This window comes from Hemitrygon akajei, chromosome 1, assembly GCF_048418815.1.
Source record: "Hemitrygon akajei chromosome 1, sHemAka1.3, whole genome shotgun sequence".
Lineage (NCBI taxonomy): Eukaryota > Metazoa > Chordata > Chondrichthyes > Myliobatiformes > Dasyatidae > Hemitrygon > Hemitrygon akajei.
In genome coordinates this window covers 14,985,986-15,011,865 of record NC_133124.1, presented here as the reverse complement: position 1 = coordinate 15,011,865, position 25,880 = coordinate 14,985,986, and the positions used below count along the sequence as shown (strand labels likewise).

The window sequence follows — 25,880 nt, the reverse complement described above, 5'->3', positions numbered from 1 at the left end:
GGTACAACATCACATAAGAAGTCTACCATGTGGTGTATGTCATTCTTGATGATACTTGTGTACCTGTAAACAAGAAATTTCAGCTGCATTTCGAAATTTGCATTGCAAGCATTTACCATCCGATGGATTAGAGCCAGCCATTTCTTTTATGTTGCTGTTATTTTGTAGGAGTTCTGGTGGAAGAACTAATGTAGAAAAATGTATGATGCATTTCCAATTCCTCATTTTCTGAATTATAATGGGCATTTACAATTTTCAAGTGTTATAGTTGAATCTGAATAAAACTTGGGAGACCAGCTTTTTATAGCTACCACAGTTCATTGTGAACCCTCCTGCAGGAGTTTGAGACCCATTTGTCAAATGGAAGGCACATAAGTACTGCCACTATCTGTTAAGTGGGTCTCTACCCTCAGGTTACAGCTGTATATTTATACATACTATAAGTATGTACAAGTATATGCACTGTACATTACTGTTGCAAAATGTTATTTGAACTGGTACGCTCACCAAGTCTGTTTGTGCAAAACTTAGTTACAGATAAGAGAGTCTGCTAGATCAAGGCTTAATTACAGATGGATGTGCTGTCCAGTCTTTATCAGTTATTCCCTTTGCTAAGCTCTGACATAATTACAGATAGATGTTCATTCCTGTCCTTATCGGTGAGCCCTCCTTCCCCTACTCAAATGAGGATACAATGTACAAAGTTATCAAACTCTCAGTCTCTCTGCAAGCCGGGGAGAACTGGTCTTCAGCTGACTGCTGAAGACAGAGTTTACTTCAGTTCAAAAATTTCTTTTCAGTCCCAATTATTCTTTTAGCCAGAGGTTAGAGGTTCAAAATTATCTTTCATACTCCCAATTCCTCACAAGTTTTGAAATTCTCAGTTATTTGAACAAATACTCCACACAAATGTTAGTGAATATATTCAGGTTAAATATCATAACATGGTTACATTTCTGGAGATTAGAATTCGAGGCTAAAGAAATACAAATTGTGCTTTAATAAATGAGTAATGTTTTGAAACTAATAGATGTGCTTTTTGTGCATTAGAACTTAATAGATGGAATCTACTGCAGCAAATACTGCAAAAGCATTCATCATTTTTATTTTATTATTTAGACAGCAGACAAGAACTGGAAAAATTTTTGAAATTGAAAAAGTGCAAAATGCCAAAAGTAATTGATAGTTTCATTGAACTGTCTGAATCAGAAGATGGTGGCAGTGCTGAAGATGAACCACATCAATTCAACAACATTCAGGTATTAAATTGAATAATGTTTTATCTCCTTTAGTCTGGAAACAGAATGCTTCTCTATTCCCTTTCCTTTTCTCCTATTGAAATGATTGATTAACCTTTGTTCATGTCTCTTCAGAATTTCACTCGACTTGCAAGAAGTTCTTTGATCATGGTTGAATTTATCCCCCTCAGAGTGCTGTATCTATTAGCATCGGTGGGCTGAACAGATTTTAGACTAGTCCCTTTGTGAAGTGGTTTTTACAGTCATGCTTGTTTGATGTCATGGGGAGTTTAAGTTCTCTACAGGCGAACATCAGTTTTTAAATTTTATGATGGTGGTGATGAGCTTAGCAAAGTCAACAAGTATGGGGATGATGGATGAATGGGACTTGTTTGTTGTTACTATGTAGTTGACAAGTTTTAGGTGAATCAGTCCTTTGAGTCTAGAAGATGGGAGACTGGTCAGGAGATCACGAATGGTTGTGATGAGACATGGCTGAGTGCAGATGTTAGAACTGGAGTGAAAAACAAACTACTGGGTAAACTTGGATCCAGCAGCATCTGTGGAAATAAAGGGATGGTCACAGTTCAGGTCAAGGCCCTGCATCAACACTGAGAATGTAGAGGGAAGATAGCCAGTGTGTTGGCACGTGACCAAGTGGTTACGGCTTTGGGCTGGCAAACTGAAGGTTGTTAATTTGAGCCTCAGCCATGGCAGTGTGTGTCCTTGAGCAAGGCACTTAACCATACACTGCTCCTGCACGTTTATAGCCCAGTGGCGGCAGTTGATGAGTATGGACAAGACAAGAATCAGGTTTAGTATCACTGGCATATGTTGTGAAATTTGTTTTTTTTGCAGCAGCAGTACATTGAAATACATAATTTTAAAATACAATAAATAACATAAATAAAATGTACAGAAGAAAGAAAAAATAGTAGTATTGATGAGTTAATTGTCAATTCAGAACTCTGATGATAGAAGCTGTTCCTGAAACATGATATGGAGTGGAGATAAGAGGATGTTCGGCATTAGGTGGAACTAGATGGGGAAGGGTGGAATTGATGGGCAGGTAGAGGTGGATTGTTGGAGACAGGATGGTAGGTGATATTAGTAGTGTTATGTAATGTTGGGTATTATGTAATGAACTGGAGGTGATTAGGGAGCTTAAGGTAAAAGAATCCTTAGGAACCAGTGATCACAATATGATTGTGTTCAACTTGAAATTTGTTTGGGAGAAAGTTAAGTCTGTAGCAGCAATTCAGTGGAGTAAGAGAAATTACAGTGGTATGAGAGATGAGTTGGCCAAGGTAAATTGGAAGGAGCTGCTGGCAGGGATGTCAGAACAGCAATAGCATGAGTTTCAGGGGAAAAATGTGGAAGCTACAGGATGTGTGTATTCCAAAAATGAAGAAGAAATCAAATGGTAAAATAGTACAACCGTGGCTGACAAGGGAAGTCAAAGCTATTGTAAAAGCAAAGGAAAGGGCATACAACAATGCAAACATCAGAGAATTGGTAAGTTTTTAAAAACCTAAGAGAGCAACTAAAAAAAAGTTAGAAGGGAAAAGATGAAATATGCAAATAATATCTAAATGGATAGTGACAGTTTTTTCAATTATGTTAAAATTGAGAGAAATGAGAGTGGATATAGGACCACTAGAAAATGAGGCAGGAGAAATAACGGGCAAGGAAATGGCTGATGAACGAAGTGAGTATTTTGCGTCAGTCTTCAATGTGGAAGACATAGAAACATAGAAAATGGGTGCAGGAGTAGGCCATTCGGCCCTTCGAGCCTGCACCGCCATTCAGTATGATCATGGCTGATCATCCAACTCAGAACCCTGTACCTGCTTTCTCTCCATACCCCCGATCCCTTTAGCCACAAGGGCCATATATAACTTCCTCTTAAATATAGCCAATTCTTCCGTGGTGAGGTCGCCAATCCCAGGCAAGGAAAAGACACACACGAACCCCACCACCGGCTGTCGCTATCAAAACGCTGTCGCAGGATTTCTAGCGTGTCTTCTGGTGCGTCTGAGGCCCCGCCTCGGCAGCCTACCTTTTATCTGGACTGGCAGGGTTGTAGATCAGGGTGGGGGTGAGGCGATCTTTCCCCCATCACCCATCTCACATTGCCCTTAGGGTTTGCACGTAGTCCAGTTCCTTATTCCACAAAGGTGTCTCCCAGGACAATGGCTATGTCTAAGGCTTTTGTCTGACTGAGCGTCCAGCCCGCATTCCAAACCATAAGGCTCTCTCTCTCTCGCGATTCTCACAAAGGAGGGGGCTGGGGTCATGACACTTGTAAGTGGTGCAAGTCTTTATTGATGTGTGTTAGGAAGTCATTCATACCTATTAACAGCTTTTGACTTGCTCCTGTATCCACTTTATTTATTTGTCTTATCCTTGTTGATAATTAATACTGCCACTGAATAGCACTGGAATGTCTTTAGACTCTTCCTTGATGTAGAGGATTATGTTAGTACCCTTTATTAATGCAAACTGAGGTGAAGTTCATAAAACATTGCATTTGGGCTACTTTGTTATGAGAGCCAATTGGAACTGAATATCAAAGACTCTAGCCTAAGTTTCCCATTCTGATTCTTATTAACTGGTATTTCACTAGGCCCCTGGAAGCAATTTGGTCAAAGTAATGTTGTGCTGTCAAGTACCCTTGCCTCTGGTTTCTTTTTGAAATTCCACTCCTCAAATTTGAAAGCTGCAAAGAGATTCAGAGCATTGAACCTAAAGATAGCTTTGGAAACTAGATTACTCTAAATAGCTGTTGCAGTAACATTGATACATTGTTTCATTTCGTTAGTATCAAGAATCTGATGAGCTCTGTATTTCCAATGTTTTCTGTTCTACCAGATTTGCAACTTTTACAGTATTTTGTTTCATTTTGTGAATTAATATCTGATGATGGACCAGTAATTGACCAGATTTTGATGTAGACTTGCATTAAGAACTGTGTAATGGCTTTCTTTGCAAAATAGCTCATTGCAATCAAATATGTTGATTTAAAACTGGCCAAGAGATAATAGGCAAGGTACACTGCAAGTTTGATGTTTCTCAGTGAATTTTCCTGAGACTGGCATTAAATCTGTTGCTTGCTTTGTTACATATGATTGAAGTTGGGTAGAAGCTGTCCTTAGTAATGAATGGGTTATATTTTACACAGATATCCTTAAGTTGATTTTGTCTGAAAATACACATCACTCAGTACAGTAACAAATTCTGCAGTAGCATTGGAATGAATACCATTAAAAAAACACACAAGACTGACAGAATCAGGTTTACTATCATTGGCATATGATGTGGAAGTTGTTAACTTTGCGACAGCAGCACAATGCAGCACATCTTAACAAAGAGAAAAAGAAAAATGGAAATGTTGGATCCAGTTTAGGTCCTCAGATACTGACACCCAGGAATTTGAAATTCCTCCCTGGACATCAATATCTCTATATGACCTAACCTGGGCCCAACATGTCAGTGCAGTTATAAAGAAGGCAAGAGAGCAGCTATATTTCATTAAGAGTTTGAAGAGATTTGGTTTGTCACTTAGAACACACAAGAACTTTGACAGATGTAAAGGAGAGCATTCTGACTGGTGGCATCACTCCAGTGGTTGGGGGGGGGGGGGAAGAGAAGGTAGATTATGGCATGGGATCCAAGTAAGTTGCATAAAGTTGTAAAATTAATCAGCTCCTTCATGGGAACTAGTCTTCATAATATCTAAGCCATCTTCAAGGATCAGGGCCTCAGGAAGACAATGTCTATCGACCCCTATCACCCAGGGTATGCAGTGTTTTCATTGTTATAGCCAGGAAGGAGGTACAGAAGCCTGAAGGCACACACTCAGCAATTCAGGAACAGCTTCTTCTCCTCTGCCATCTGATTTCTAAATGGACACTGAATCCATGAACACAACCTCACTACTTTTTAAAAATATGTTGCGTGAGTGAAATCACTGGAGAGAGAGTTACTGGTAGATACAAAGCAGCTGCTTTATTCGACAAAATAAGGTACAGCAGGCATCAAGACACTTTCGGTGGAAAGGTCTGCTGGCCCAGTGTGGAGCTCTATTTATTTGCTGAGCACAAAGAGCAATCCATATTTACAAAGTATAGACAATGCTTTCTTTTGAAGCTACATACAAACTTCACACCTGATTACATCCATCCCACCGGCGCCAGCAGCATCTGGACTGGTATTCAGGAATCCATTGTTCCAAACTGAATCCACAATACATTTACTTGGTATTTCATATGCTTAACATGAAGGACAATCCATATTTACAAAGTATAGATAATGCTGTCTTTGAAACTACATGCAAACCTCACACCTTCTGGTTTACATCCATCCCACAGGCTAGCTATTCTAGCCATTACCAACTTCTCAAAGCATTTCATCACCATAGATGTGAGTGCTACTGGACGATAGCCATTAAGGCAACTCACCCTGCTCTTAGGAAGGATTACTGAAGTTGAGAAAGGAAGAAAACTCGTTCTGCCATTTATAGGAATGAAAGAATCAGTGAGGCACAGAGAATCTGTATTTACCAAAAGTAACTGTTCTTGACTCAATTAAAAAGCATGTGGGTTCACAAACTAACTACCTGTTTACACCTCACAAGAATCCCTGACCCTCCATGAAGAGTCAATGAAAAGAAAAGGAGTGTCTATATTGGCTAGGCATTCCTCGTGGTCCCTATCTCCATCTGTCTGTGGTGTCCTCCTTATCCGTGATGGTTGGTCTCTGGTTGCTGGAGAGTTATTGTCCTTGTGCATTTGGAACTCTTCACTCTTATAGTGTTCCTCATCAGTTGAACTGGTGAATCTCCATCCTATTGGCTCAAGGTCACCTTCTTCAAAGAAAGAAACTTACTTTCCTCCACCATCAATGCTGCCCTCAACTGCATCTCTTCCATGTCATGCACATCTGCTCTCACCCCATCCTCCAGCCACCTTATCTTGTCCTCATCTAACATCCCACCAGCACATAATTCTCTGGAATTTCTACCATCTCCAACTGGATTCCACCACCAAGCATGTCTTTTCCCCTCCCCCCACTTTCTGCAGGGATTGCTCCCTACATGACTCTGTTATCCATTTGTCCTTCCCGACTTTTCTCCCTCCTGGCACTTACCCTTGGAAGCAGAGTAAGTGCTATACTTGCCCCTACACCACATTCCTCACTGTCATTCAGGGCCCCAGACAGTCCTTCCAGGTGAGGTGACATTTCACGCATGAGTCTGTTGGGGTTATGTACTGTGTTCAATGCTCCTGGTATGGCCTCCTGTATTATCAGTGAGACATGACTTAGTTTGGGAGTCTGCCAGAAGTAGCAGGATGTCCCAATGGTCACAGATTTTAATTCCACTTTACATTCCCATTCCGCTAAGTGAATCCATGGCCTCTTCTACTGTCATGATGAGGCCACATTTAGGTTGGAGGCACACCTTGTATTCCGTCTGGGTAGCCTCCAACCTGATGGCATGAACATCAATTTCTTGAACTTCCAGTAATGCCCCCCATCCCCTGCCTCTTCACCTTTTTCCCCCTCACCTTCTTGCTTGCCTATCGCCTTCCCTACTTCACTCCTCCCTCTCCCAGTTTCACCTATCACTTTGTGATTCTCCCCTCCCCTCCACCTTTTTAATCTACTCATCTTTTTTCCTCCATTCCTGCTGAAGGGTTTTGGCCAGAAGCATTGACTGTACTCTTTTCCATTGATGCTGTCTGGCCTGCTGAGTTCCTCCAGCATTTTGTGTGTGTCGCTTGGATCAACTTCTTAACTGGTTCTAGTTCAGGGCTACAACCAACATTGGTTCATGGTTCTGCCCACCCCAGCCTTGTGTATTTGTACCTTTCAACAGTGACTGGTCCAAACCAGTTAAATGAAGTGACCCTAATAAGATTACTGATTGCTTCTGCGGTAGGGTAATTATCTGAGAATGGTCTCAGGTTTAGTAGGTCATTATCTGTAGCTCCTTGTGTCCACATTCAATTGCTCTGATTGGATTATCCTACAGCAAGAATCAGTTCAGAGTCCACAAAATGGGGGGGAAACAAAGATATTTGGTTTGTCTGCTTCCCCTTTCCTTGATTCATCAAATCCACTAATTGTAGACTGTAGTTTCTTCCGGCCAACATATGTGAAATAGTTAGATTAAAAATGGGCAAAACAGAAATATTTTTGTTAAAAAGTGAGGTAGTGTTTGTGTTTGATGTCCATTTAGAAATTGGATGGCAGAGGTTTAGAAGCTGTGAGTGAGTGAGTGCTCTCTGGCTTCGGTACATCCATCCTGACAGGAACAGTAAGAAGAGGGCATGTCCTGGGAGATGGGGATCCTTAATAATGGACGCCACATTTCTAGGGCACTGCTCCTTAAAGATCAATTGTATACCACAGGCTCTTACCCAAGATGGAGCTGACTAATTTTACAACTTTCTGTAGCTTTCAGTCTTGTAGTAGACTCTACTTTCTCTCCCTCTCTCTCTCTCTCTCCACTTCTGATCCCTTTAAAGATTGGTGTTCCCTTGTCTTGCCCTTCCTGAAGTCTACAGTCAGCTCTTTGTCTTACTAACGTTGAGTGCAAGGTTGTTGCTGCGACATCACTCAACTTGCTGGTATATCTTGCTCCTGTACATCTCCATCTGAGATTCTACAAACAATGGTTCTATCATGTGCAAATTTATAGATGTCATTTGAGCTATACATAGCCACATGGCCATGCTTGTACAGAGAAGAGAGCAGTGGGCTAAGCACATACCCCTGAGGTGCACCAGTGTTGATCGTCAGCAAGGAGGAAGTATTATCAACCAGACGTCCGGTTAGTAAGTTGAAGATCCAGTTACAGGGGGAGGTACAGAGGCCTAGGTTCAGTAGCTTATCCATCCGCACTGTAGCAATGATGGCGCTAAACGCTGAGCTATAGTCAGAGAATAGCATTCTGACATAGGTGTTTGTATTGTCCAAGTGATCTAAGGCCATGTGAAGAGCTATTGAGATTGTGTCTGTTGTAGACCTATTGTGCTGATAAGGCAAATTGCAGTGGGTACAGGTCCTTGCTGAGGCAGGATTTGATTCTACCCATGACTAACCTTTCAAAGCATTTAATCACCATAGATGTGAGTGCTATTTGAAAGCTCACAATACTCTTAAGCACTGGTATAATTATTGCCTGTTTGAAGCTGGTGGGAACTTCTGACCATAGCAGTGAGAGGTTGTAAATACCCTCGAATATTCAAGTTTTCAGAGCCTTACTCCATCAGGGTCTGCTACCTGTGACAGTTCACCCTCCAGAAAGACAGCCCGACATCAGCCTCCAAGACATTGCAGGGTCACCATGTGCAGTAGGGATCTTCACAGCGGTAGTTATATTTCCCTCTTCAATGTGGACATAGAAGGCATTGATCTGATCTGGTAGTGAAAGTTTGTGCTTATATAAATAGTTAAATCAGTGTTTGTTCAGACAACACATTCATGTTAGTTATCGTTGTTTTACTTGTGTATTTTCGTTTTGTTACGCATCCCTTTGGTTTTCATTCTGTTTACATTTTGTTTAATTTGGCTCTATTAGTACATATTAACTACCTTTTACACCTTGAATACTTATGCTTTGCTAAAATTAAAGCGCAGGTTTGGCAATAATATAACAACATGAAAGTGTATTTCAGGAAAAAACTTGCAGGGTACTTGAATAGAAGGATAGGGTAAATGGGATTGCTCTTTTTGTGTCATAATCAGTGATTTCTTATCACAATCCAATGTATACTCATGACCGCTTTATTAGGTGCATCAAGATCATCATCATTATGTGCTGTGTCGTATGACATAGACAATCATAGTCTTTCCATGACGATTATTGTTTTTGGCAATTTTTTTCTACAGAGGTGGTTTGCTGTTACTTCTGAACATTTCTTCAGTGTCTTTACAAGATTGGTGACTCCAGCCATTATCGATACTCTTCAGAAGCTTCCTGCCTAGCATCAGTGGTTGCATAACCAGGACTTGTGATATACATCAGCTGCTCATACAATCATGCACCACCACCTGTGGCTTCATGTGACCCTGGTCTGGGAGGGTGGTGGGGGCGGTATGCCAATTAGCTACTACTCCTTGCCCAAGGGTGATCTGTAGGGTAGTGGCAGAAAGGAGCACCTCAACACTTCCTCTGGTAGAGACTGAGGCTACGTCCACACTACACTGGTTAAATCCATAACCAAAGCTTTTTCCTCTTCGTTTTTACCCTTCGTCCACACTAAAACGGCGTTTTCATCCCCTGAAACCGGAGCTTTTCAGAAACGCTCTCCAAAGTGTATATTTTTGAAAACGCTGGATTGGCCGTATCAGTGTGGACGGGGTAACCGGAGACTTCTGAAAACGCTGTCAGATGGCAGCGCGCTATTTCAATGTTTTCTTGAACGCAGCTTAACAATTTCAGAACAGACAGCAACGAAACTGACGCCATAAGAGTTAGCAATGTAGTCACCAAATACTTTGACCCATAACTTACTGAATAAATAAGTATACTCACTTTGCCCTGTTTTCTGTCCTTGCTCGTATGAAGGTGGTTTACCTATTTATGCAAGTACTTCTCTGACAATAGATGTGTAACAGCCAAATGTAACATTGTATGGAAATACAAGATAACACTGATGCAGACATGTTTTACACATTTAACAAGGTGTTTTATTAATGCAACAGAGTTAGTCAGTTTTTCAATATTTGTCGTCAGCCGGGTCATACAGTCCGTGAATTCCCTGTCGGTTGCCTCTACGCTCCAGTATTTGTTTTTTTACTTTTAAGTTCTCCTGCGCGAAAGCCAACAGCTGTCCGTCGTTTTAAGTTTGTCTAGTCTGTGACTACACAAACGCGCACTTTTACAGCAAGTTTTGACACCAAACATGTCGCTTGTTTTCGGTAGATGTGTCCTGCGCATGCGCAGGAGGAGGAGATTCGCCAAAATCTCCGTTCCAGTGTGGATAGAGAGATTTTTAAAAACGCATAGTGTGGACGCCTATCGCTTTTACGGGAAACCGGTGTTTTCAAAATTATCCGGTCTAGTGTGGACGTAGCCTTATTGCCACCTCATCACCCCTATTCGGTACACCTTGTTAACGCAAATATCTGATCAGCCAACCACATGGCAACAACTCAATGCATAAAAATATGCAGACATGATCAAGAGGTTCAGTGTTTAGACCAAACATCAGAATTGGAAAGAAATGTGATCCAAGTGACATTGATTGTTGGCGCCAAATGAGGTGGTTTGAGTATCTCAGATTCTGCTGAATCTCCTGGGATATTTATGCAAAACAGTCTCTAGAGATTGGTGTGGGAAAAACAACAAAAAAATTCCAGTGAGTGGCAGTTCTGTGGTCAAACACATCTTGTTAATGAGAAGTCCGAAGAGAATGGCTAGACTGGTTCAGGCAGACAGGAAAGTGACAATAACTCAAATAATCACGCATTACAACAGTGGTGTGCAGAAGAGCATCTCTGATCACCCAGCACATTTTACCTTGAAGTGGATGGGCTACAGCAGCACAAGAGCATGAACATTCACTGTATGTTTAGGTTACATCCAAATCTTCTGTTAACCTAATGGAAATAGGCAGGACTAAGTGCAAAATGCATAATCTTTAAATTGGTAAAAACCTTGGCTAGGAAGATGGTTGTGATAATCACAGTCAGCCAAGTAACTGCAAATTTTTAAAGATTTGTTTCTTTCATATGCTTAGTTTGGAATCTGACAGCTGATGTAATGTTTGTTCAAAAGACCCAAAAGGCAAACAAATTAATACTGGTGGTAATAAGTGAGTCGATGAATATTTTAGTTGTTAATATCGGGTTTTTTTAGATGTCTTGACTGCTGTAAATCTCTTTCAAGAAATTGAATTTCAGCAAAGTATGCTTGTGGGTCAAATGAATTCTTGACTCAAGCCCAGCATTTTAAATAGGAACCCACTGTTAGATTGTTGTTTCTGCACAAAGTCTAAATAGAAATTAAGATGTGAATAAATTAAAGCATTGATTTGACTAAATTATTGAGTCATGTTTAAGTTAAATCCAGTCCTTTGGATTGTTGGTGACATCTCTATGCAAAATAAAGTGGATCACTGTTCATGGCTTGACCTAACTGCAGTCTTCTAGTTTAAATAGCTGATCTCTGAAATGCTAGTTGAATGACCTATTTGGCTGTATACTTGGGAAGGTAACATTTGGACATGTACAGATGAAAATTCTGCAGATGCTGAATACACAAATTGCTGGAGGAACTCTGGAAGTTAAGCAACCTCTGTGGATGGAAATAAACAGCTGATCTTGGCCTGAAGCATCGACTGTTTATTTCCCCTCTCAAGAAGACAGATATTCGCCTGCATAAATTACAAGTTAGCCTATGTTTTGTAAGATAAACTCTCATTTCAGTTTCATAACTTGGAGCAAGAAGGCTGCGAGTGAACCGCTGATATTTCGGAGCTAAAGGAGTTTTTTGACTACTCGGTAAAAGAGAGGCAAGACTGCGCAGGCGTGTGACATCAGCCAGAAGAGTGCGAAAGGTTTAAAAAGAAGACCACCCTATCCAGCGGGCAGTGGAGTGAGAGGCAGCAGAGTGGTAGGCTTTGGCTCAACGGACTTGGGTGGTAACGGGACGAGGCGAGTTGGGAAGTATGTGTGTGAGGCCAGTGTTCTGTGCTTGGTGTCAGTTGTGGGGGGGGGTTCCTGGAGTCTCTCAGCCTCCCGGACTGCTATATCTGCACCAGGTGTGTCGAGCTGCAGCTCCTGAGGGACTGAGTTAGGGAACTGGAGATGCAGCTCTATGACCTTCTCTCTGTCACCTCCTTGCTCTCCCTGACTAAGCGGAGTTATAAGCAGGTGGTCTTGCCTGGGCCATGGGAGACAGGCAGGTGGGTCACAGTCGGGGGAAGGGGAAGAGTCAGGTACTAGAGAGTGGCTGTACCCTTTGACAATAAGTACTCCTGTTTGAGTACTGTTGGGGGGAGGGGACAGCCTACCTGGGGGAAACGGCAGTGGCCATGCCTCTGGCACAGAGTCTGGCCCTGTGGCTTAGAAGGGTAGGGAAGAGAAGAGGAAGGCAGTAGTGACAGGGGACTCTATACTTAGTGGTCAGACAGGTGATTCTGTGGAAGCAGGAAAGAAGCTCAGATGGTAGTTTGCCTCCCAGGTGCCAGAGCCTGGGATGTTTCAGATCGCGTCCAAGATATCCTGCAGTGGGAGGGGGAAAAGCCAGAAGTCGTTGTACATATTGGTACCAATGACATGGTAGGAAAAGGGAAGAGGTCCTGTAAAAAGACTGTAGGGAGTTAAGAAGGAAGTTGAGAAGCAGGACCACAAAGGTCGTAATCTCGGGATTACTGCCTGTGCCACGCGACAGTGAGAATAGGATGAGGTGGAGGATGAATGTGTGGCTGAGGGATTGGAGCAGGGGGCAGGGATTCAGATTTCTGGATCATTTGGACCTCTTTTGGGGCAGGTGTGACCTGTTGCACTTGAATCTCAGAGGGACCAGTATCCTGGCAGGGAGGTTTGCTAAGGCTACTGGGGAGAGTTTAAATGAGAATTGTTGGGGGGGGTGGGAACCGAACTGAAGAGACTGGGGAAGAGAGGAGATAAGCTCACAAATAGAGAAAGCTTGCAGACAGTGCGAGAGGGAGGATAGGCAGGTGATAGAGAAGGGACGTGCTCAGACCAAAGGCTTGAGATGTGTCTATTTTAATGAGTGTTGTGAACAAAACGGATGAGCTTAGAGCGTGGATCAGTACTTGGAGATGTGATGTGGTGGCTGTTACAGAGGCTTGGATGGCTCAGGGCAGGACTGGTTACTTCAAGTGCCGGGGTTTAGCTATTTCAGAAAGGACAGGGAGGGAGGCAAAAGAGGTGGGGGCATGGCACTGTTGATCAGAGATAGTATCATGGCTGCAGAAAAAGTGGATGCCGTGGAAGGATTGTCTATGGAGTCTCTGTGGGTGGAGGTTAGGAACAGGAAGGGGTCAATAACTTGGTTGTTTTTTTATAGGCCACCCAATAGTAACAGGGATATTGAGGAGCAGATAGGGAAACAGATCCTGGAAGGGTGAAATAACAGAGTTGTTGTGATGGGAGATTTTAATTTCCCAAATATCGATTGGCATCTCCCTAGAGCAAGGGGTTTAGATGGGGTAGAGTTTGTTAGGTGAGTTCAGGAAGGTTTCTTGACACAGTATGTAGATACGCCTACAAGAGGAGAGGCTGTACTTGATTTGGTATTGGGAAATGAACCTGATCAGGTGTCAGATCTCTGTGGGAGAGCATTTTAGAGATAGTGATCATAATTCTATCTCCTTTACAATAGCATTGGTGAGGGATAGGAACAGATAAGTTAGAAAAGTGTTTAATTGGAATAAGCGGAATTATGAGGTTATCAGGCAGGAAATTAGAGGCTTAAATTGGAAACAGATGTTCTCAGGGAATAGTATGGAAGAAATGTGGCAAATATTCAGGGGATATTTGTGTGGAGTTCTGCATAGGTACGTTCCTATGAGACAGGGAAGTTATGGCAGGGTACAGGAGACGTGGTGTAGAAAGGCTGCAATAAATCTAGTCAAGAAGAAAAGAAAAGCTTACAAAAGGTTCAGAGAGCTCAGTAATGTTAGAGATCTAGAAGATTATAAGGCTACTAGGAAGGAGCTTAAGAAGGAAATTAGGAGAGCCAGAAGGGGCCATGAGAAGGCCTTGGCGGGCAGAATTAAGGAAAACCCCAAGGCATTCTACAAGTATGTGAAGAGCAAGAGGATGAGATGTGAAAGAATAGGAACTATCAAGTGTGACAGTGGGAGAGTGTGTATGGAACTGGAGGAAATAGCAGAGGTACTTAATGAATACTTCAGTATTCACTATGGAGAAGGATCTTGGTGATTGTAGTGATGACTTGCAGCAGACTGGAAAGTTTGAGCTTGTAGATATTAAAGAGGATGTGCTGGACATTTGGAAAGCATAAAGTTGCATAAGTCACTGGGACCGGACAAAATGTACCCCAGGCTACTGTGGGAGGCGAGGAAGGAGATTGCTGAGCCTCTGGCAATGATCTTTGCATCATCAATATGGACGGGAGAGGTTCCGGATGATTGGAGGGTTGCAGATGTTGTTCCTTTATTCAAGAAAGGGAGTAGAGATAGCCCAGGAAGTTATAGACCAGTGAGTCTTACTTCAGTGGTTGGTAAGTTGATGGAGAAGATCCTGAGAGGCAGGATTTATGAACTTTTGGAGAGGTATAATATGATTAGGAGTAGTCAGCATAGCTTTGTCAAGGGCAGGTCGTGCCCTACGAACCTGATTGAATTTTTTTGAGGATGTGACTAAACAGATTGATGAAGGAAGAGCAGTAGATGTAGTGTATATGGATTTCAGCAAGGCATTTGATAAGGTACCCCATGCAAGGCTTATTGAGAAAGTAAGGAAGCGAGATCCAAGGGGGCATTGCTTTGAGGATCCAGAACTGGCTTGCTCGCAGAAGGCAAAGAGTGGTTGTAGATGGGTCATATTCTGTATTGAGGTCAGTCACCAGTTGACTGCCTCAGGGATCTGTTCTGGGACCCTTACTCTTTGTGATTTTTATAAATGACCTGGATGAGGAAGTGGGATGTGTTAGTAAGTTTGCTAATGGCACAAAGGCTGGGTGTGTTGTGGGTAGTGTGGAGGGCTGTCAGAGGTTACAGCGAGACATTGATAGGATGCAAAACTGGGCTGAGAAGTGGCAGATGGAGTTCAACCCAGATAAGTGTGAAGTGGTTCATTTTGGTAGGTCAAATAAGATGGCAGAATATAGTATTAATGGTAAGACTCTTGGCAGTGTGGAGGATCAGACGGATCTTGGGGTCCGAGTCCATGGGACGCTCAAAGCAGCTGCGCAGGTTGACTCCGTGGTTGAGAAGGCGTATGGTGTATTGGCCTTCATCAATCATGGAATTGAATTTAGGAGCCGAGAGGTAATGTTGCAGCTGTATAAGACCCTGGTCAGACCCAACTTGGAGTACTGTGCTCAGTTCTGGTCACCTCACTACAGGAAGGATGTGGAAACCATAGAAAGGGTGCAGAGGAGGTTTACAAGGATGTTGGCTGGATTGGGGAGCATGCCTTATGAGAATAGGTTGAGTCAACTCAGCCTTTTCTCCTTGGAGTGACGGAGGATGAGAGATGACCTGGTAGAGGTGTATAAGATGATGAGAGGCATTGATCGTGTGGATAATCAGAGGCTGATTTTTCCCAGGGTTGAAATGGTTGCCACAAAATGACACGGGTTTAAGGTGCTGGGGAGTAGGTATAGAGGAGATGTCAGGGCTAAGTTTTTTTACTTAGAGAGTGGTGAGTGCATGGAATGGGCTGCCGGCAATGGTGGTGGATGTGGATACGATAGGGTATTTTAAGAGGCTTTTAGATAGGTACATAGAGCTTAGTAAAACAGAGGGCTATATGTAAGCTAGTAATTTCTGAGGTAGGGACATGTTCGGTAGAACTTAGTGGGCCGAAGGGCCTGTATTGTGTTGTAGGTTTTCTATGTTTCTATGTAACTCGTCATTGAATTCAATAAAATTTATATATGCAACTTGGGTGAATTCTTTCTTTGTGTGAAATATTTCCTTTAGAGTTGGATCAAACAAGTTATGCCCAATTTATGACATAATAGTTCAATCATGCAACATCAATTTGTGGTTCTATATATTGATAAAGATTGAAAAGGCTGGCCAGCACATGGTCTCCTTCAGGTGGTGTTTGAATGTTGTTTGTGGCAGCTCTTGCCTCCACTTTATTCACTTCCAATCAACTTTAATCTTTTGTCCAGCCGCCACAGCATTTATTTACAAGTGTGATGTGAATAAAAAGCTAAAGTTTCTTTTATTTTCATTCATTCACAGGATGTGGACAGTGCTGGCAAAGTCAGCATTTATTGTCCATGCCTAATTGCCCCTTAAACTGAGTGGCTTGCTGGGCCGTTTCAGAGGGCACTTTGAGTCAACCACATTGGTGGGTCTGGAGTCACATGTAGGACAGATCGGGTAAGGATGGACATTAGCGAATCAGCTGAGTTTTTAACTCAGTTATTAATACTAGTTTTGTATACAAACTTTATTTATATTGAATTTAGATTCTGTATTCACTGTACTGGGATTTTAACTTTTAGTGTTTGAAACTGTAGTACATGCCTCATGGTATTAATCTAGTAACTCGACTGCCATGCTGCGTAACTTGTTTATTACCTTAACGGGGGAAACAGGTTCTATTTCTGGATCAATTTAAGCTATTTTGACTTTACCTCAGTTAATTGAAGCAAAGGGATAAATGTTGGGCTGGAAGAAAAGCAAATTTATGCTTTGGTAAACTTGTTCTCGACAGTTTTATTTATTTTTCTCTTTAATTTACTGAGCCTAAACTGTTATGCAATTAACCTAGCTTCAAAGGGATTAAATAAACATTTTGTTTTATTATCCATTGCTTATTGCTTCCATTCTGCAACATATTTCAGTGTTTTCTCAAAGATTAACTGAACTAATAAGGTTGATAGTACAGTTAATTTTACAATACATCTTTTTTATCCAGGCAGTGTTACTCCGTTGGTTGTTTTTGCATGTACCTGAAGCTTCTTATCAAGTCAGTATTTAATCATAGAATCGGTGGGGAGACTGATATTATTATTTTGTGAAGTTATACGTTGTAAGCCTTCATTGGGGTAGTTAAACACACTTGTCTCCTTACTAGGTGATTATCAATTATATTAAAGCTTAGAGGTAATTTTCTACTTTAGCAGTACTTAATAGAGGTTTTGGAATTGAGAGATGTTCTGGTGTGTATACAATTGCAAGAAAAAGCTTGTGAACCTTTTTGCAATTCCCTGGTTTTCTGCATTAATTACTCATAAAATGCGGTCTGATTTTTATCTAAGTCACAATAATAGACAAACACAACACGCTGGAGGAACTCAGCAGATTGGGCAGCATCTATAGAAACGTTGACTGCTTGTTTCCACAGATGCTGCCTGACCTGCTGAGGTCCTCCAGTATGTTGTGCATGTTGCATTGACCCCAGCATCTGCAATGTATTTTTTGTAATAGACAAACACAATCTGCTTAAACTAATAATACAAGCAATCGTACTTTTCATGTCTTATAGAACATTGTTTAATCATCTGTATTCCAGGCTGGAAAAAGTATGAGAACATTTGTATTTATTAACTGGTATAACCTCCACCAAATGTTTCCTGTAGCTGACTTGCACAGTGGTGAGGAGGAATTTTAGACTATTTCTCCATACAAAAACTGTTTCAGTTCATTAATATTTCTGTGATACCTTGCAGGAATAGCCTCTTCCAGCTCATGCCATAGCATCTGAATTTGGTTAAAAGTCTGGTCTCTGACGACCATTCTAAAACACAAATTTTCTTCTTTTTAAACCATTCTATTACTGATTTACTGTTGTCTTTTGGATCATTGTCTTGTTGCATTATCCATCTTCTATTAAGTTTCAGGTGACAGACTGCAACCCTGATATTCTCCTGTAAAATGCCTTGATACAATTTTGAATTCATTGTCTCCTCAATGATTGCAAGCTGTTGAGGCCCTGAAGTAGCAAAGCAGCCCCAAACCATGGTACTCCTTCCACCATACTTCACGGCTGGGTTGAGATTTTGGTGTTGGTGTGCAGTACCCTTTTTTTCCCCAAACATTGCAATGTGTATTACTGCCAAAAGGTTAACGTTTGCCTCATCTATCCACAGAACATTGTCCCTGAAGCATTGAGAACATCTAGGTGGTCTTTTCTAAACTTGAGACATACAGCAATGTTTTTGGAGAGCAGTGAGCACCATTCCAGTTCGGTGTTTTTCTTGTGGACAGATGAACAGAGAATTTACCAGATTCTAGAAATTTCTGCATGTCTTTTGCTGTTACCCTTGGGTTCTTTTCACTTCCTTCAGCATTGCATGTTGTGCTCTTGGTGTGATTTTTGTAAGAGGCTCACTCCAAGGGAGAGTAGCAACCATACTGAGTTTCTCCATTTGTAGACAGTTTCTCTTACTGTGGACTGATGAGCACTCGGGTCTTTAGAAATGTTTTTATAGCCTTTTCCAGATTCATGCTTCTCTACAATTCTTCTGAGGTCCTCTGAAAGTTGTTTTGATCAAGGCATGGTGCACATAAGCAGATCTTTCTTGAGAAGAGCAGGTATTGGTAGTAACCTGACATTGCCCAGAGGTTCACATATTTATTTTGAGCGTCAACTGTGATTGTTTAAATGGTGTACTCAGTATTAATGAGAAGTACAATTGGTTCTGTGTTATTAGATTAGGCAGATTGTGTTTGTCTATTATTGTGACTTGGATGAAGATCAGACCACATTTTATGAGTAATACAGAAAACAGATAAAGTCTGTTTGTATGCAATTGTATGTCATTTCAACATGTGTCACTGATCCAAATGACTTCACTACTCAAGTTGCTTCGAATTCCATGTGCCAACATGTTTTGTACTCTGCTGATATTTCACAGTAATTCTGTAAATTGACATAGCACTGGAAACAAATGAGAAAACAACAGAATTGAACCTGGTTTTTATTCAATTTACTGTTTTGCACAGGCATGTGACAAATAGCTTACTGTTTACTCATTTCTACTCTGGGCAAATTTATTGCCTCAAATTATAATTATTTTCTATCTTCAGTCTGCCCACTTTCTCCCCCCCCCCCCCCCCCCCCCCCCCCCCCCCAAGATTTCCATCTTTTGTGTTGATTGCAACTGGGTCTTCTGGTGCTTAGCCATTCTATGTAAAGGCCAAGTTCTTGTGTTTCCAGCAGTCAGTACATTTCAGAAGTGGCTCATTGATGGTACATAGCTCGTACTGTAGAAAGGCAAGTCTCTTTTCGGTTCAACTGTTGGTGAATTGCTCAGTTTTCATGGGATAATTAATTTAAAAAAAGGAAAATCTCAAGATTTTATCCCTTCTCTATTTTGTGAGAGTTTAAATTGAGTGTATTCCCTTCATGTGAAAGAGTTAATATAGTAAAAACCGGTTTTTAGTCTGTTCATGAGCTCTGATTTCAACATTTGAACTATTAGGAAATATTGGTAACATTTTTTTTAGTGCTGATTTGTTAATTAACACTGGACTTTGACCTCTACCTTTTTGATAGTCATTTCTAGAAAGCCAGAATTTATTTTGGCATATGCATTTGTCTAATGCAAGCTGCAAGAAAATTTGTTAGCTTTTGGAGGTAATAAAAAGCACATTGCTGTTTGTTTCCTATGACAGCTAATTCTGTTCAGACAATGTGTGCAATTACACTGCAAAGGAGAAGTGGAAAACAGAAATTGAACTATCTAGCATTCTGTGCAATGAAGATTCTGTTCTTTTAAATTAGTATGCTTACTCTGGAAAGTCATATGTAATGTCATTGTATTATGTAAATTTAATAATTTACCATCTGTCAAATGTGCTAGTCATCTTAAATTACTCCTCATTTATGTCTGGAAGAATCCGAATTCCCTCCAGTAGAGAATCTGATTACTTCAGTTATCTGTTTCCCTGACTGGATGAATACTGAAAATCATTTATTTTTGTTTCTCTCAGGAGCAAGATATCTCCTGCTTTGAAGATAGCAGTGACGATGATGATGACCAAACGCTGAAGATTTTTGATGAACTTAAACACAAATATTCCCGGGCCAAGGCTAACAATAAAAAGTTAATCTTGGAGCTTAAAAGAGTTACAACAAAACTTCGGTTTGTTGAAGAAAAGCAAAAAGATTATGAACATATGGCTTCTGAGCTACAAAGGCTGAGGGACCTCAATATGGATCTTCAAAATGCGCTGCTTTTGAAGTTATTTAGACGTAAGTCTTTATTAAAATAAAAAGCTAGCTGAAGCAAGCTATTAGTGTTTGGAAAGATGAACTTGTAATGAAATTTTAGTGTTCTGTTATCTTCATCTTCATACACCTTTCATACCTATTGGAAGGCTTATTAAAATTCATCTGATTGGATGATTAAAATCTGGTAGTGTAATTTTTTTTTTAAAAAGTGTTTGTTGCTTTGCTACCAATTTAGTATTACATTTTCCAGACCTAATGACTTGTAGTTAGCGTGGATGTGAATTTTTTTTTATATAGGAGGGTTTTTATTAGTTTCATTAAAGGAGCATTTCCTACAAAATATACCTTCTCTTTAAATTGTCACCTTTTGCTGTTAATTTTTTCAGTGCTCTTCTCAAACTCCCAAGGCCATGTAGATATGGGGGTAAATTACTGGTGATGTCCTGGAGCTGCTGTCTTGATTATATTGGGACATTCTACTTTGGGTATTTCAAGAAGTATAATATGAGGTATTTAATTGACATGTTTAAAATACTTTTTTCATCTCTTCATAATTTGAAAGTACCTCAAACTTAATCACTTAATCTCCTCCACTCATCAATTTTACAAGTCTTTCTTAGTGTTTATACTTGTATCAGGTACCATACTCACGAATCTGCTTTGTATTTCTTCTAAGACTTTAAATTGCAGTAGGTACAGGAACCTGAAGATACCACTCAATGATACCAAAACAATTTCTTAACCCTCCGCATTCAGATTTCTGAACTGTGTGACACTTCTTTATTCTTTTTTGTGCTTTTTATTTATTTTCTAATTTATAGTAGTTTACATTTTCATTGCAGCAAAACAACAAATTTCACATCATATAAGACAGTGATAATAAACCTGATTCTGATTGTGGTTCTCCAGCTGTGATCTTCTAAAGGCTTCCCTTAATCATTTTGTAGCACTGTTTTCGACTGCATTCTTGTTATTTACCAAATATTCAATTTTATTTAAAAAGAAAGGACATGCTACATTTAATAATTTGGAATTTCATTGGTTTTTTTCTAACTCCTTTCTACAATGGAGAAATTAATGGAATTTGAACTGAAATAAAATGTCTAGGCTAAATATGCTTGGAGAGTCAAATGGCTTGTCCTTGTATGTGGTCCAAAACAAGACTGTTATTGGAAAGTAAGTTTTGATGCAGTAATGTATTACAATATTCTGCCAGCGCCCAGGTTTCCTCCAAAATCCCAAAAGTGTGAGTGGTTGTAGGGTTAATTGGGCATTGTAAATTATCCCTTCTGTAGTGAAGGTAGATTTGAGGGTATTAATTGGCAAGCAGGGGACAAATGGGTTTTAGGGAAATTCGAGGGGTAATAAGATTACTTTGAGAGCTGGCATAGTCAACTTTGAATGTTATCACAAAATCAAAAATGTCAAAGAAGCATGACCTCTAATTATCTTCAGTAACAGTCTTGAACTTGAATTGATATGTTTATACAGTGAGTCATGAGATTTTTAGTGTAGAGTGGGGAAAAGTAAACTGATAAGTTTACCTTGTTACACCAGAGTTCTATCATGCCATATAATATAAATTGTACAAGTTTATTGTAACTAACAGTGGTAACTAAAATTGAACATGCAGTTAATGTTGTAATCCACTGAACTCAATGAGTTTTTGAAGATGATTCTGAACTCCTTTGCAGAATGTAGTCCCTTGATTATGATGGAGTATTAATCTTGTCATCAAATTTGCATTCAGTCACTAGAACATGCGCTTGTAATCTGGTACCAAACATAATCTACTAAGGCTATGTCCACACTACACCGGATAAATCCATAACCAAAGCCTTTTCTCTTCGTTTTTATCCTCCGTCCACATTAAAATGGCGTTTTCGTCCCCCAAAATCGGAGCTCTTCAGAAATGCTTTCCAGGCTGGGTATTTTTGAAAACGCTGCTTGGGCAGATCAGTGCGGACGGTGTAACCGGAGAAATCTGAAAATGCTATCAGATGGGAGCGCGCTATTTCATTGTTTTCTTGAACGCAACCTAACAATTACAGAACAGACAGCAACGAGACTGAAGCCAGAAGAGTTAGAAATGTATTCACCAAATACTTTGACCCATAACTTACTGAATAAATAAGTGTACTCACTTTGCCCTGTTTTCTGTCCTTGCTCGTATGAAGGTGGTTTATCTATTTATGCAAGTACTTCTCTGACAATAGATGTGTAACAGCCTAATGTAACATTGTATGGAAATACAAGATAACACTGATGCAGACATGTTTTATACATTTAACAAGGTGCTTTATTAATGCAACAGAGTTAGTCAGTTTTTCAGTGTTCATTGTCAGCCGGTTCATACAGTCCGTGAACTCCCTGTCGGTTGCCTCCTTATGCTCCAGTATTTGTTTTTTTTTTACTTTTAAGTTCTCCTGCATGAGAGCCAACAGCTGTCCGTCGTTTTAAGTTTTTCTACCCTGCAACTACACAAATGCGCACTTTTACGGCGAGATTTGGTACCAAACATTTCACTTGTTTTCGGTAGATGTGTCCTGCGCATGCCCAGTAGGAGGAGAATTGCCGAAATCTCAGTTTCAGTGTGGATAGAGATATTTTCAAAAACGCATAGTGTGGACACCTGTCGTTTTTATGTGAAACCAGCGTTTTCAAAATTATCCGGTCTAGTGTGGATGTAGCCTCAGGCAGTTCCTTCATTTTCTTCCCTTCAGTTAACAGAATCACCATTTGGAAGTGTCTGGCTTGTGCACTTGTGGTCAATGTACTTAATAATTGCTGCAGAAAAATTTCTATGTTCTAGTTTTCAGGAGTTTCTTGTATCTGCTGAAAATGTAGGTGGGATTATATGGACAAGTTAAATGTGATTGACCTGCAAAAGACATAGAAAGTATCTTTCAGTGGTTGAGGTTTATTCTATTTGACATGCCTGACTTAGGGCATTTGAAATTTTACCCTTTGATAGTACACTTTCTAACATGACTACAGAGAGTTGGCACGCTGTTTGTGTTTAACTTGCTAGCCAGACTTGTAACGAACACAGCAGATTATGTTCTTGGAGGCTGGCATCAGTTTTCTACTTCAGGTCCTAGATGCCAGTATTAAAAACAAGTAATTGTTATTTTTCTGAACAACCAGCAATTTATAACATAGACGGATCTGTACAGACCCTCTTCCATATATGACAGGGTATTTTTCTGGAGAGCTGTCCATAACCTGGAAGTGAACAAAAGCAGAGAGAGGGAGAGGATCATAAGAACAGAGTGAGCAGGAGTTGGAGGAGTCACTGTCAGCTGGCCTCACTAACTGAGTGAGAGCTGTTCTCCGCTCATTCCCACCTCTGCCCAATTTGATTCTTGCAGTTTGTGGTGTGATTTGGGGAAAGAAGTCATTTGTGAATGCCCATTCTGCCCATACCTGGTAGAAGATGCTTACAGGCTGTAACATGTATATGCAGGCTGCCCAAAACTGGGGAGGACCTATAGTTACTCTGATAATTAAAGTATAATTATCATGACATCCATCATTAAGGACCCCTGTCACCCAGGGCATGCCTTCTTATTGCTACCATCAAAGAGGAGGCTGAAGAGAGACACGAAAGTTTTCAGGGACAGCTTCCTTTCTGCCATCAGATTTCTAAATTGACAATGAACCCATGAGCACTACCTTTGTATTTTTTCCATCTCTTTTTGCACATTTTGTAATTTGTAGTTTTTGTTATTATATATTGCAATGTACCGCTGCTACAAAATTCACAATATATACCAGTGATATTAAAACTGATTCTGAAATATCTATGCAATGAACATAGAGGATAGTCCCCAAGTCTTACTAGAATGCCTTTCATTTTCTGGACTTGTGTCAGAGGAGGTTTGAGTCTCTTAGTAACTAAAGAGTGCATACTTTGTGCAAACAGTGGCTTAAATCGTAAGATGAAAAAGTTTTCCTTCCAGGGTTATCCTTGTGCAATAATGTGGCAGGCACAGAATTCCTTTATTTGACTAGAACTAGAATATAGGATATTCCAACATGGTTCACATACTGTTTGCTTTTTAAATGCTTCTTCAAACAAGTGTTGCCATAGAAATTTTCCAAAGAATCTGTGCCAGCTGACCTTAATGGCTTTAACATCAAATAGACATGTTGGAGTGTGTTTATATAAAAAGGGCTTCTTATTAATCCAGTTAGTTCATCTGTTCTGTTTAAATGCAAAATAAAAATAGCAGTATCTCATGAGCTGGGGTTATGTTCTACCCAGAATAGGAAGCAAAATAAGTGAACTCAGCTGATTTACAATGATGCTACAAGTTTGTGAGCCCTGTAGAATTTTCTGTTATTTCTGCATACGTGACCTAAAATGTGATCAGATCTTCATGGAAGTCCTAAGACTAGATAGAGAACCTAATTAACACAAAAAAACATTATAGTTGTTCGTCCATTTATTTATTGAGAAAAATGATCCAATGTTACATGTATTTGTTGGAAAAAGCATGCGGATCTTTGCTTTCAGTAACTGGTGTTACTGTAGAGTGCCTATGGGATGCATTCTTGGAACAGCTTGTACGAGAGCCGACCAGGGACAAGGCTATTCTGGATTTAGTGTTGTGTAATGAACAGGATTTGATAAGCAATCTTGAAGTAAAAGAGCCATTAGGAGGTAGTGACCATAATATGATAAGGTTTTATCTGCAATTTGAGAAGGATAAGGACAGATTGGAGGTGTCAGTGTTGCAGTTGAACAAAGGAGACTATGGAGCCATGAGGGAGGAGCTGGCCAAAGTTAACTGGACAGATATCCTAGCAGAAAAGACAGTGGAACAGCAGTGGCAGGTATTCTTGGGAATAATGCACAAGGTGCAAAATCAGTTCATCCCCTGGAGAAGGAAGGATTCAAAGGGGGGAAAGGGGCCACAGTGGTTGACAAAGGAAGTCAGAGATTGCAATGCATTTTTTTTTAAAAGAAAGGAAGTATGACAGAGCTAAGGTGAGTGGGAGGACAGATGATTGGGAAAATTTTAAGGAACAACAAAAAGGCAATACGGGGAGAAAAAATGAGGTACGACCGCAAGCTAGCCAGGAATATAAAGGAGGATAGCAAAAGCTTTTTTAGGTATATGAAGAGAAAGAAGATAGTTAAGAACAATGTTGGGCCCTTGAAGAATGAATTGGGTGAAATTGTTATGGGAAACAGAAATGGCAGAAGAATTTAATAAGTACTTTAGATCTGTCTTCACTAGGGAAGACACAAGCAATCTCCCAGATGTATGGATGGGCCAAGGACATAGGGTAACAGAGGAAATGAAACAGATTGACATTAGGAAGGAAACGGTGATGAGTAGACTGATGGGACTGAAGGCTGACAAATCTCCAGGTTCAGATGGTCTGCATCCTAGGGTATTAAAGGAGTTGGCTCTGGAAATTACGGATGCATTGGTAATCATTTTCCAATGTTCCTTAGATTCAGGATCAGTTCCTGAGGATTGGAGAATGGCTAATGTTATCCCACTTTTTAAGAAAGGAGGGAGGGAGAAAACAGAGAACTATCGTCCTGTCAGCCTAACATCAGTAGTGGGGAAGATGCTAGAGTCCATTATTAAAGATGAAATAGTGGCATACCTAGATAGCAGTGATAGGATTGGGCTGAGCCAGCATGGATTTACCAAGGGCAAATCATGCTTGACTAATCTATTGGAGTTTTTCGAGGATGTAACCAGGAAGTTAGACAAGGGAGATCCAGTGGATGTAGTGTATCTTGATTTTCAGAAGGCA

At 40.5% G+C, this 25,880-nt stretch overlaps 1 protein-coding gene across 1 annotated transcript in view; it reads left to right on the top strand.

Annotated features, from left to right (window-relative positions):
• Positions 1–25,880, top strand: part of bend5 (BEN domain containing 5) — a 50,734-nt gene that overhangs the window by 3,704 nt on the left and 21,150 nt on the right. The window contains exons 2-3 of the mRNA XM_073038270.1: positions 1,120–1,259; positions 19,862–20,123. Of these exons, the coding sequence (XP_072894371.1) occupies positions 1,120–1,259; positions 19,862–20,123 (402 nt within the window). The remainder of the gene's footprint in view (positions 1–1,119; positions 1,260–19,861; positions 20,124–25,880) is intronic.